The sequence below is a fragment of the Centroberyx affinis genome, unplaced genomic scaffold, assembly GCF_046629955.1.
Source record: "Centroberyx affinis isolate AG114_WGS23_722 - 3 ecotype Tasmania unplaced genomic scaffold, CSIRO-AGI_Caff_v1 ptg000993l_1, whole genome shotgun sequence".
Taxonomy (NCBI): domain Eukaryota; kingdom Metazoa; phylum Chordata; class Actinopteri; order Beryciformes; family Berycidae; genus Centroberyx; species Centroberyx affinis.
The window spans coordinates 380,644-393,917 of record NW_027279558.1 but is presented as its reverse complement, the minus strand read 5'-3'; the positions used below and the strand labels follow the sequence as shown (position 1 = coordinate 393,917).

At 39.2% G+C, this 13,274-nt stretch overlaps 1 protein-coding gene across 1 annotated transcript; it reads right to left on the bottom strand.

Moving 5' to 3' along the window:
- Positions 1–3,790: 3,790 nt before the first annotated feature.
- On the bottom strand, positions 3,791–12,547 carry wdr93 (WD repeat domain 93). The gene is made up of 15 exons (XM_071522475.1): positions 12,317–12,547; positions 11,744–11,945; positions 11,312–11,376; positions 10,773–10,851; positions 10,576–10,661; positions 10,190–10,274; positions 9,675–9,861; positions 8,987–9,057; positions 8,020–8,109; positions 7,690–7,821; positions 5,400–5,616; positions 4,958–5,018; positions 4,572–4,728; positions 4,145–4,331; positions 3,791–3,948 (listed from the first exon to the last, which is right to left on the bottom strand). The coding sequence occupies exons 1-15, from the start codon at positions 12,545–12,547 to the stop codon at positions 3,870–3,872; spliced, it is 1,929 nt and encodes a 642-aa protein (XP_071378576.1). The 3' UTR covers positions 3,791–3,869.
- Between the last annotated feature and the right edge of the window lie 727 nt (positions 12,548–13,274).

The window sequence follows — 13,274 nt, the reverse complement described above, 5'->3', positions numbered from 1 at the left end:
TAAATAGACTAATTTTAATAGTGATAATTACCATTCCTTGTGAGTATTTATGTAAATAATAAACCTTGGACATTTCTGGGAAAGGGAAGAAAACATCCCCACAGTGACTTAAGATACAAACTGGGGGGTGGTGAGGAAGTCATGTTTTTTTATGTTATATGAAAAGAAAAAGTTGATGAAAGCAAAAAAAGCTATCAATGTCACAAGCAACTCACCAAAGAACATATATATAAAACTGAAAAGGCAGAAGACAAATGAACAACAAAGCAGGTGTTATACAACAACAAACAAACAGCAAACATTGATAAGGATTAGAGGGAGAACTGCTTCATTGATTAGGTTAACTTAATAGGCCAATGCTGTATTGTTTTGGTTTGATTTTGTTCCCAGGACAAAATTGATTTTGACAATATCACACTCCAGGCTCTTTGAAATACAACACCTGTGCCATCAAATCTCTGAATAATGTGTGGCCTTTGGTGCCAACTTCAATAGAGCATTTTAGAAATTCAAATGAGGGGTTCCAGGCGCATATTAAAATCAATATCAGTTCCCTTTCATACAGAGACACCACAGTAATCTGACATGACTAGTAACACTGGGCAGAAAGGATGTAGCACTGTGATTTAAATAGGAGACAAAAACTGTGTTTCTGTAATGTACCATTCTTCTACACAGGTGCTAAGAATACCAGAGTACACACAAATGACAGGAGGAGAGTAGCGCTTTGAGCCTTGAGATTTATATTTTTAATGCATTCTGGCTGAAGAAATCTCATTATTGCTCTACCACCAATATTAACTGAAACAGGGACCTACTCAAACATAATTCAACAGGCAGCCGGTGCTGACTGTAGATGAATGAGATGCTCTCTGACTGACTATGACCTTCCTATCTCTGAGGACATTTTCATAAAATGTGCTGTTATTCTGTAAATAGTATAGATTTCACAGGATGGCCATTATGTAGAGGCTGCCTTGCTCCCTGGCTAAAAGCAGGGTTCATGCTCTTGGCCTAATGTAAGATTTCATGACTTTCCATTAGTAATGTTGTTTTTCAGCTCAGAAAAATGAGCTAGCCAGGGCTGAGTCATTAACATTTAGGTTCAACAATTGCCTTCAAAACAGAAACTGAGTGATTTATTTTTACATCTTGTTACCTAAAGGGAGGATTTCTCAGCAGAGCCACAGGTTCCAGTGAAGAAATGATGCTTTCGCTTCCATGTTTTAAATATTTTTTGATCCTAGCCTGGTAAACTCGTACCAGCTGTGGAAAAACTGCAATGAATACAAAACATAGCTGATAACCACCATCTACTGAAAGGAACATGCATGAAACAAAATCCCCCTGGGGATTATGAAAGTGTGCATGAACGTGCATATACTGTATGTGCATATACCTATGTAGACCTATGTGTGTGTCCATATATCTAAAATATTACCTACAAACCCTAAACCACCACAAGTATCAGGATGGACACTTTAACCACAAGGCCCTTGATCTGGTAAATTTCTCAAAGACTGTCACACAATACAGTAAAAAGTTTTAATCAAAGACTCAGGCCTGATTTACTAAGTGTTTGCGGAGGTAAAGGTATACGATGAGAGAAAAAGGAACTTCTGCTATTAACGGTGCGATGCGAGCTGTCTGCGCCAATATGTAGATAGGGGTTTTACATATTATTATTGCTTAAATTATATGACTTTGGGGCTGTCATGTAAATTTGGCTTAGCAACCACCTCACAAAACATCTTGCATCATTCGTTCCTTCAGGAAAAGTAGCGCAAAATCTTTCAAAAGGTGCTTTTAATTGCACACTTGGGAACAAAGAAAATAACACGTTTACCAATAATTGTCAATAGGCATACGTTTCCTCTGACCTGATTTCAGTGTTACAGTTGTTCAAACTGAAAGGTTTAATAAACATAAAGAAAGTAAATCACTTAAAAACAATTCAGCAGCATGACTATTTTTTTTATATATTGTCAGAATCTGCTTTGTTCGCGTCCGTTTAAGTGTGATTTTAAGATTTCCAATTCCAGGTTCCTCTTTAATGTTATAAACTCTGTCATTACCCCCTCCTCAAGTGACAATATCAAGCTTCCCTCAGAATGGTGCAAGCAATTTTTGACTCATTTCGCTCAAAAAAAAAAAGAGACCATCAGGAGCCAGATTTCCCCCCTTGGCTGTGATACATTAGTCTCAGCAGTATGTCTTTCCTCTCTCAGCAGCTTTGAGCCCATTTCCCTTTCCACTCTATCGGATGCCATTACTCGTATGAAATCCTCATCTTGCCCCTTGGACACTATTCCCACTGAATTTCTCAGAGGTTCTTGGTACAGTCAGCCCACACATTTTACGCCTCATAAATAGTTCACTGTCTACTGGTTCCTTTCCTCCCTTCATTAAACACACCATGATCCACCCCCCCCTGAAGAATCCAAATCTCAATCACCTGACCTATTTCCAAAACTGCCCTTACTGCCACTACTGTCTTTCATGAATTCCAATAACATTGTTTAACTGACTGACTGCTCTGCCCTAATTCTGTTATACTTTAGCACTGCTTTTAACTCTATTGATCACAGACCCTAAAAGTGCAAGCTCACTTGTTTAGTAATGCCTAGACGTCTGTCACTCCCTCTGCTCCTGCTCCTGCTCCCCCCTCGACCATCCACAACTGGTGCAGCCAGGCTGTTTACCAAGACTAGGACATGGGATCATTCTAGCCTCACTGCACTGGCTTCCTGTTCATTTTAGAATTTATTTTGAGATGCTACTGCTAGTATTTTCAGGGTCAGCAAGATCTAGTTCCAAGTTACATCTTGGACCTTTTGACTCCTTACCAGCCTGAACATAGCCTAAGATACTCAATTGTTTTATTTCACTCATCTAGTGTGGTTATCATTGCTCTTACTTCTTTTCTGTTTTGGCTCTGCTTTTATTCTGTTATGTTCTGTTTTGGGCTTTTTTTGGGGGCATTTTTTATTTTCTGCCCTGTGCTTTTGTCTGATTTTATTAGTGTTTCTACCTGGCAGTGCTGACCTAGCTTCTGTGGATGTTTGCACTGCCCGTAGTCCCATCTCTCTGCTGCATCATGTTTTTCTCTGTCGCTTCTGTTTTCCTATCTCATTGTTTTTACCTCCACCAACACAGTTGGACAGGGGTTATGTTTTCACCCTATTTGTCTGTCTGTCTGTTAGCAGGATAACTCCAAAAGTTATGAACGGATTTGCATGAAACTTTGTGGAAAGTTTGGTCATGGGGCAAGGAAGAATTTATCAATTTTTCACACCATTTGGCCAAAGGGGGGCATGGCAGTGGGCGTGGCTTCTCATAAAAAGAGATACAACCTCCGAACGGATTCATGTAACATCATCAGACTGGCCTATCAGCAGACAGAAGAAGAGGCAAACCCTCCATTATTGGCCCAATCAAACAACATGAGGGCACTGGAGAGCTCATTTCCCGATCAGACATAATCGCCAATTTTTCCAAAACTTTGTCCAGTGGTAGAAAGGCAGCACTAACAAGCTGAGCAGATATAATGCTGATTGGCCATGTGGTGTTGCAATATTCGGCTAAAATGCTTTAAAGTGGCAAGAATTTGAACAGGTATAGCTCACGTCCATATTTCCAAACCGCTATATAATTTGTTTATTGGAAAAAGCAACCTCTTAACTGGATTCAAGATCAAGATTCATCAATCATAATATATCACACTGATAACCTTGCATTCTATAATAATAATTCTATCCTGTCCAGCTCCAAAAATGTCATCCACTTTTCTACCTCTGTGCAAAAAGTTTTCATTAGTTATTCAGGAACTGTTCCAGCTGGCTGCAGCACTGCTGTCTCTGTCGTCTCGGTCAGACTGTCACCACATGCTCCTGTAGCTGCTTCCACCTCTGAGTCAGAGCTTTGTTCCTTTCATCCACGGACAGCACTCTTCACATAACAAAAATAAAGAGATGAGAGCACTTTCATATTGAAATACATGTTGTTAGTGGTTTATCAATTTGACATGGCAGCCACCGATGTAAACAGAACAATCATCTGACTCATCGGTGTAGATATTTATCAAAAATAATTGCACGCTATATTCAAACAAGAGGTAGGGCACAAGGACACTGAGAATGCAAACCTTTGCTGGAGGTAGAGATTGCAAGCTTCCTCCAGAGCGACAAAGCTCATCCCTGTTTGTTGTGTTGGAGAGTCTGGAAGTGCAACAATGTACGGCTCAACGACGGCAGCCTCTCTAAAACGGAGGATTAACAGCTGACTCTGGCAGTCTGCTGTTAAAGAATCACTGTGGCTGGGGTTCTGGTCACCTGGGTGAGACATTTATTTGTTCAATTTCATATACCTTTGACTTATTTTGCTTTTCTAATTCATGTTCATGTTGATAAAATGATTAATTTCATCAGTGATTCACCCATCAACACTTTTCTCAACTAGCTGATAAAATTTTGGTTCGAGCAAAAACAAATTCTGTCTGTGTATTTATCAGGATGCATGTTTACCCTCTCTATTTGCGGGTATGAGGCATGAATACCCTGCTGTGGATTTACCTCGTATGACCAAAGTTTGCTGTTTGATGTCCAGAGCATAAACTGGATCCCAGGGAGTTGCAAACAGACGAGTGGTGGGAGGAATCAAATAGCACACTGTGGTTTTGTGGATGACATCTTGGAGGAACATTTTCCCATTTTTTTGCGCCACAAGAGACTGATAAAAAAAAACGAGACAGCAGGACCCAAACAGAGAAATTATGTTTTGTACAATGCTGTAAATGCATGATGGCATTTTGTCTCCACATAATTTTAAACCTCTTATCAGCAGTGAGTGACTGATGAAAACATGAAACAGTATAAATAGGCAAGGATATAGATTTGCATATGACCGAAGAAAAGAGTGATAGATAATATAGAGAGGCAACAACATCGATTTGTCCTACCAAGCCCTGCAGGAACGGCACTGATGCAATGACAGTCGGGAGACCCCCAGAGTCTTTTGGTCTAAATGGTTATAGAAAACATAATGTGTGAATCTATGTGTAGGATAAAATACAGGATTTTCTTATTAATATATCGCTGTGAAAGCAGTTATAAAAAGCTACATTAATATGCATTGAACTTTCATTTGGTTCAATTTGGGAGTTCTAATTGGCTCGATTCCCCATGAAAATCCCCTCTGGAAGACAGCAGACTGGTAAGTTGTGAATTAAAATCAGAGGGGAGGAGAAATAATTAAATATCGAAATGATAATATAGCTCACTGGGGTTATAGAATATGGCACAAATGATCGTTATTAAATTTCATTTGACAAGGACAAATTTAGATTGCATTCATAAAATAAGTCAATATCCAAATAGGCTATCTTGTAAAACTCAGGAAACCTTTCAGTGAGCTGCGTGGCGCAGGACTCTGCTCCTCGTCCCGTGGTGAGTACATGGGTTGCTCCACTCTTACAGACCACCAGAAGATGGACTTTGGCCGGGGTAAGAGCCTGGGAGAGCAGGGAATCCTCAGCAAACACGGGTCTGTAATCCAGAAACAGCATCCTGGTGAAAGCACTGTCTGCTGCTGACACCAAGACGACAGACAGTGGAAGCCCTGAAGGAGAAAGGAAGAACAACACACAGAGTGAAGCAAACAGCCCGGAAAATTGTTCATGTCACAAACCTTTAACAAGTGAAAATGGCTGTTATATTTCTGGTAGCTTCTCAGTCACAACTTGAAAAAAAACAACCAAAAAACATGTATCTGTGTGACTAGCCTCATTATCGCTAATCAGTCAAATTTCTCTCAGGGGGCCCCTAAAAATATCTCACAACTAATTGAAACAACAGCTTGACAGAATTCAGTGAGCCGTGCTTTGATGTGTCTGCGTGTGTGTGTGTGTGTGTGTGTGTGTGTGTGTGGTATTTAACCACATAATCAGAAATGCAGACACAGCACTGTATGTTCCTATAAAGATATTGAAGTAACTGGCTTGCAAGATGACTGTCTCTGTATTGTTTGTCCAGGTTGCTGGAGAGAGAGGTAAATAAATATAGGTGAGAAAAGATTATGGATGAATAATGAAAACCAATTCCAACTCTGCATCACTAAGAAAATAGTTGAATTGTAATTGATGCCATCTTGTTAGATACAGGTGTGAATAAATGAGCTATTACATGCTGTTTCTCCTCCTCCTTATGCAGTCATTTCAAGTCAATTTTGAAGAGACAATTTGACGTTGAATGTCATTATTTCACATCATCCATCCTGAGCTTGTGCCTGTGCATTCATTCATGGAGCAACACAGACTCAACAGGTTCCTCAGTACCTGGTCAGTGGGTATGCAGTCATTTCCTGCATTGTCTTGCCTTTTGTATAACAACAATAGAACCCACTGTACTACTGTCCCATGTCAATTATTTTTGTTTTTTTTATTTTGTTATAACAGTCTACGCTATTGCAGGCTGACTAAAATAGACATAGACCTATGCCTATACCACCTATGTGCTAGCCTACAAATATTTTCATAATAAATAAAGAATAAAGAATATTTTTAAAGTGCCTAGAGAACATTGCTGCTCAGTGTGACTTAGCCTACAGCCTATTAATTAAAAAGATGCCGTAGGATATAGCTCAAACGATGTAAATTTAGCTATAAATGCTTTTTCATTATTTACACTATGTGTCAAACCAGATTGGCAATGTTTATTTTACTTTCCACAAGTGAAACTATCTCTATTGGAGCATGAGCTGCAAATTGGACTGAAGAGAAGGACAAACAGGTTTGCGTAGGTGCCGCATGCACGAAATACAATATTTTCTAATGAAACAATATATTGTCAAAATTACATGTTTAGATTGCTTCTCTCAAAAGAAATTATCTTTGAGATTGATGCCTCATTTTGCTGCCATCTCAAATTGTCATTTCCGACTGCATTCTTATAGTCTCAATTAGACCTAGTAATTGACATGATGTATAGGTTTACAGCAGCTATATTCACTTTACAGCAGTGGAGCGTGACAGGAAAGATGGAAGAGACAAAAAGGATGACATACAACAAAGGTCATGACCTGGATTCAAACCAAAATTTTGCAGGTACATGGCATGTGTTGAGCCAACCGGACACCTTCTTATCATTAATTTCTAATCCCAAATCCCCCAAAACTTGATCTAAAGCCCTATTGGTGTGCCTGCATGAATAAGATCACTAACAATGTGATGATTATGTTTCAGTCAAACTACAGGGCAGGATACTGACAAAATAAATCAGATGGTGGGCTTTGTTTTGATCTTTCTGTTCTGATCATGTGGATACTCTGATATACTTTTTTTTAGTTGCACCTGTCTACATCATATTTTACTTTTTATGCCTATTTTCTTTTATTGCTGCTGTTGGATTTTACTGTATGTAAAGCACTTTGTAAACATTGTTTTTAGAAAAGTGCTATACAAATAAAGTTATTATTATTATTATTATTATTATACTTTGCTGATCATGTGAATACTTTGCTATACTAAACTATACTATACTATTTACACAGCACTGTCAACACGAATTAAACATATTGATATTATTTTTCTCAAATTAAAGTTAAATGTACCCTACTGTACCCTGTTAAAGAAAACTGAAATTGAGACTAGAGTTGATAAAATGTTAGCGATATCTAACCATAACATTAGCTCACCTAATTGCCTGTCCCAGACAGTCACTACGGCAGCATCAAGGCCCAGAGCGATGTAACGGGTGCAACTACTAACAGCGGAGCAAAGGATTTCATGTGCATTTGGCCACAACACATCCGGCACAGGCTCCACATCTGAATCAGAAAGAGAAGAACACAAGGGTCAAACACCTGTTGAATATTTAGGCTTGCTGCCCCCTTAATATGAAAAGAGAAAGTACACACAAACCTTTAATAACAGGCTGCTGATAAAACTGCATGCCAGCCAGCTAATTTCATAGATCTGTTTGTGAGCATCCAGCAGAATAATCCCTGAGCAAATAAATATCCTACCTGGTTTATCCTTAGGTGCTCTGCACAACAAATACTGAAGAAGATTATGGCTGTCACTCCACCACACACAGACAGCAACAGGCAAACCTGCTGAGAAAAGGTTGGAGATTAAAGATGACATTAAGAGGAGCATGGCCACTCACTACAGGGACATAAACCAGTGGAATTAATTAGCAGGGCTATAGCCTAGTGCTTGTCAATCTGCTATACACCCCATGTTATTAACTAACATCTATAACACTGGGAAATGCTGAAACTTTTGCCTCTGCCAATGGAGTTGGACGGTGGTTATATTTATCTGTTTGTTTGTCTATTAGAAGGATATCTCCAGAGGTTATGAACGGATTTGCATGAAACTTTGTGGAACGTTTGGTCACGGGGCAAGGAAGAACTGATCAACTTGTCATACCAACTGGCCAAAGGGGGGCGTGGCGGTGGTCGTGGCTTCTCACAAAGCAGCATATAACTTTCCGAACAGATTTACGTAATACCATCAAACTTTGTGGCATATCAGCAGACAGAAGAAGAGGCAAACCCTCCACTATTGGCCCAATCAAACAACATGGGCACTGGCTCATTTCCAGTTTAGACATAATTGTCCCGCAAATTTTTTCAAAACTTGTTCCAGTGGTACACGGGCAGCCCTAATGGCCACTGAACAGATATAATGCTGATTGGCCATGTGGTGTTCTGATAATCGGCTAAAATGCTTAAAAGTTGCAAGAATTTGAACAGGCACATGTCCCATTTCAGGTTGGTAGTGGGGCATGGAAGAAATATTTCTTTTGCTGAAAATCTCTATGGGGATAAATAAAGTATCACATTAACATTAAACTGGAACCAATATTCAATTATTTTAGGCAGGAGGGAAATTATTCTACACGTTAGCCAAGTCCACTTATTCATCATTCAAACTTCAAACACTGGAAAACCCCATCACCACCACCACCAACCCTCTATTACAAACCTGGCTGGGACTTTGCTTCGCTAAGGCCAGGAGACAAACCACATGGCAGAAGAAAGTGCTTGGTGCAGTGTCTGAAAAAGATAAGAGTCCAAGTGGCTCAGTGGGACTCAGACAGGGTGCAACATCCTGCGGACTCAAGTATGACTAAGAACCTAAAATTGAAAAGTGCTAAGCTGAACACTTGCAGAGGGCCTTCCTTAACTCCATGAGCTATAGCCAGTGTTATTAAGCAAAGTAGATATATGACAATGAATACAAACAAATGTCTTTTTACTATTATTAATATAATTTTAGTTCTTGTAGCCTAATATGTTGGCCACTCTGATTTCCTTCCAATTGCCATTCCAATCTCAGTTGCATTAAAATGCTGCCTGTGTATCATCATTTTACACTGGGTCTCCACACTTGACATTGAGTGTGCAGCAAGACTGCAATAACACCCATCATATGTGATTAAAATTTAACTTAAGCTGTTGCCACTGAGTGCTGTATCAGCCCCATTCAATATTTACATTATCACATTATATTTACATTATTATGACAGATTACTAATTGCATATACTCTAATAAACATTTGGTGCATTTTATATACTGAAGATAAAAATGCATTAAATGTACAGTAAAGTAAGCTATCAGTGGTAGCAGCTGATATTAAATGCTGATGGTATCTGTGAAACCTTTATTGTACCTTGGGCTTTCATCCGTTTCTTTTGTTTCATCTGTGTCTGTACTAATGTACTTCCTGTATGTGGATCTAAACACAGCCTCCTGTTCCTCCCATTGTCGATTGCTGATCGTGTGGTTCTGCCCAGACCCAAACACAATGCCACAGTCTACCCTCTGCAAGACTTCAAGTGGACTTTTCACTGTTGTCCCTGGAAAACAACAGATAAATGCTGGGATATTGAGTGTGCTGCACTCTCAACAGGAATGCATGTGCTTCTATTGCCAACAGTGAAATACCATTAAATGAAAATTGATCTCTTTCTGAAGAGAGGGGAGAGGCGACACTTGATCTCCAGTCTTTAAAACAAGAGATAAGTGATGGCCTACAGAGACATGCTAATGCATGCACATGCCCACATTCACACCATCACTTCCAGTTACATACAAAGACACACACATGTTGGATTTGTGTTCTGTTCAATTACGCTATTCTTCTTGTTATTAATACATTTGTTGCTCTCAATAAAAAAATTCTACCTGCTAGACTTTTGGGTGGCTTGATTTTCATCAGCACTGCAGCTGGAGACCATTTCACATCTACAACTCCAGATGGGTTCTGTGCCTGAGGAAAAAAGAAACACTATTAATTCTCAATTCCAATTGTCCAAAAACCACATTTTCCTCAAATTCAATAAATTTGCCTTCCGGCAGCAGTTTATAATAAATATACTGAATGTATTCAATTATCTAATAACTTCCATAGAAAGTGTGCAGCTAAATAAGTTATGACTCAAATGGTTGTTGATGCTCCCAAATGTAATTGTTAATGAGCTAACGTGTGAAGAGCAATCAAATGCAGTGCTGAATACACAATAACATTTAAGCCAACTGGCTTAAATGTTATGATGATTAAATTACAATACCTGTTTTTGTGATGCTGCCAACTCTAAATCTTTCAGCCATGCTTCTAAGGGGAAGCGATACACTTCGAGCCAAAGAGCACCATTGCCTGATAGCAGATGTAAAAATCCGTAGTAGTGTTATTCAGTAGTGTTGAATGAAAAGCCTTGAATTAAAATCTAATACAGAGAAGAACTCAACAGAAAAAAAAAGACCTTACAGCTGATTGACGCAGCTCCATAATCTCCCCCTTTAGATAGTTCAAATGTCAAGCAAATGCTCCTTTGGTTGATATCTTCCTGATGATATTGAAAGGATTTTTTGTCAGCACTTTTTTTTTTTTCAATCACATGAAGCAAAAATGACAAGCAATAAAAGTGCATGTGATATTTTGTGAACCGATAAGAAAAAATGAAAACATTCATCACAGCTGAAGTTTTCCTCAACATTCTGAGCATCTACATATGTCAACGTCACTTGGAAAGTCATTTGTTCATTTGCTCTGTTACCTCTGCCTTTCACAAACAAAAACTTTTGACAGTTGCCAAAATATACCACCAGACATGTCTTAAGTGATGGCTGGTGTCTCCAAAATGTTTTTAGAAACATGCAGGTGACACATTTGACTTTTGTTCTGGATCCAAACTCTCAACTCACCCACCCAACCCTGTAGCAATCAAGACTCTCAAAAAAGCACATAGCAATGGGGAAGAAATCCAACATGGTTATGGATGGTGCAGCCATGGTAACAATACGCACCGTGTCGTTAATAACTTTGAGGAGGTGAATGCTTTCAGTGTGATATGCAAAGACTCTGGCAACACCTGCAGTGGTAGACAATGGAAGCTGGTTTTAGTGATGACAAATCAACATTTGTTCCTTCACTCTGGGGATTCAGTGTCCTGCTGACACCTCTTACAGTAATTTTGCCCTTTCTTTCCTTTAATTTACAGCTGACATTGTCTCCAATCAATAGAGCATATTTCATGACTCCAGGACCACGGTACAATTGATTGGGCTAACCTGTAAAATGTGAGGAAAATATGGATGACCAATTGGAAAAAACAACCTATATTGCTCTATTTCTGAAAAGTTTACTTTTTGGAGGTACAATTTTTACATAGGAGAGTGATGATTACACAGCTCAGCATGAATAGCATAACGGCTGGTGAGAATCCTACTACTACCCACCCATGTCATCAACGGTGCCGAGCAGATAGCCCTTCTCATCCATACAGGTCATTTGAATAGATGTGATTTCCAGCCTGTCCTGCAGCCAGGCGGAGACACAGATGAGAGAGGACGCGCAGCTCACTGACAGGCCCCGGGAGTGACCCATGCTGATGTATCTGCCGTCCTCCGAATACGCCAGGCAGTTGGTGCTCTCTGGAAGCTGAGGCACAAATGACAACAGCGAAAAAAATGTTTGACACCAGCTTTCCTTTGGCACTTTGTTAGTGGGATAAAAAACAAAATCAGGATGATTTTTTTAATTAAATTAGGTTGCCGCTATTTAAAAACTTTTTAAATCATGCATAGGGCTACATTTGATGTTTTAAAAGTTTGGAATTATATTGCTCTATCTGACTTTTTATCAAAATTGAGTTATCCATATATTCATGATCTCTGAGTGTTATATATATTCAAAAAACATATAAAGTACATAATAGTTTTGCCAGATGGTATGTCAAACCTTGACGCCAACATCTCAGACTTGCACTCCATTCAGACAGAACGTTATAATTCCAAGCTCACAATTTGTACCTGTGCAGCTCCACACAGCTCCAAAGTAGGGGTTTTCTTTTTGGATTCCTCTGCTACCCTAGTGCTTTCTCTTTTTGAGATGGTGTCCCAGGCCATATCAAGCAGCCTGTCCAGGACCTTATCAATCATGCGGAATGGCTGAGGCAGCTGATCCCTGAGGAGTTCAGGATCCATCAGAAAACTCTCATCATCCTCACTCCACTGATGATCTGAGGCCTCAGGAATGTCCATAGGATTTTTTCTGGTATATCCTATGGGAAAAATGACTGTTGATACCAGGTTGTTTGAATTCTGATGCAACAGCCGGGTAAGAGAAGACGTTTGCAGTCTTAACAGACAGTTGAACTCAGTGGATTGTCTTGTTGCTGGCCAAGCGTGCTTACTAGGTGATGAGGTTTGGGTGGAAGGCAATACAGTGAGCAGACATTCCTCTTTTCGTCATTTGATTGCTGTTTTGGTGGATTTTGGATGTTCATAAAACCTTTGTCCTTAATGATGGGAGACCACACACTAACTATCTGCATCTACACATGCAAATTTGCTGTCCAGTAGTCAAAGGACTTATTCACTTCAGGATATAATGTAATAGAGTCTATAACATTGAATCCTGAAGTGAATAAGTATATTAAATAGACTATGCCACAAACTGAATCCTCCACGTGATTGTTTACTGTTTACTGCTTACAGGAATTCAGTAATTTGTAACTGAGTTCATTTTGAAAGTAACCTTTCCAACCCTGCTATGTAAGAATTGAGATTATTACATTCAGCACTGATACTGTTCAAGCCTAAGGGTCGCAGCTAAACTTTAAAATATCATGCAGTTACGATAGGCAAAAAATATAGCACAGAAAATCATACCTTCATACCGTAGGTGATAAAAAACAAACAAACATATAAGTATGATCCAGTTTGGACACACAATCAGCATATAACGTTGCATGAAGCTTATGAAGAT

Bases quoted from the DNA above. Each gene is read 5' to 3' on its own strand.
- wdr93 (XM_071522475.1), bottom strand. From the start codon at position 12,547: ATGGACATTCCTGAGGCCTCAGATCATCAGTGGAGTGAGGATGATGAG. The intron at 11,377-11,743 runs GTGGGTAGTAGT...CTACCACTGCAG, and splicing joins CGGCACCGTTGATGACATGG to GTGTTGCCAGAGTCTTTGCA. The intron at 3,949-4,144 runs GTTTGCATTCTC...TGTTATGTGAAG, and splicing joins AATCTCTACCTCCAGCAAAG to AGTGCTGTCCGTGGATGAAA.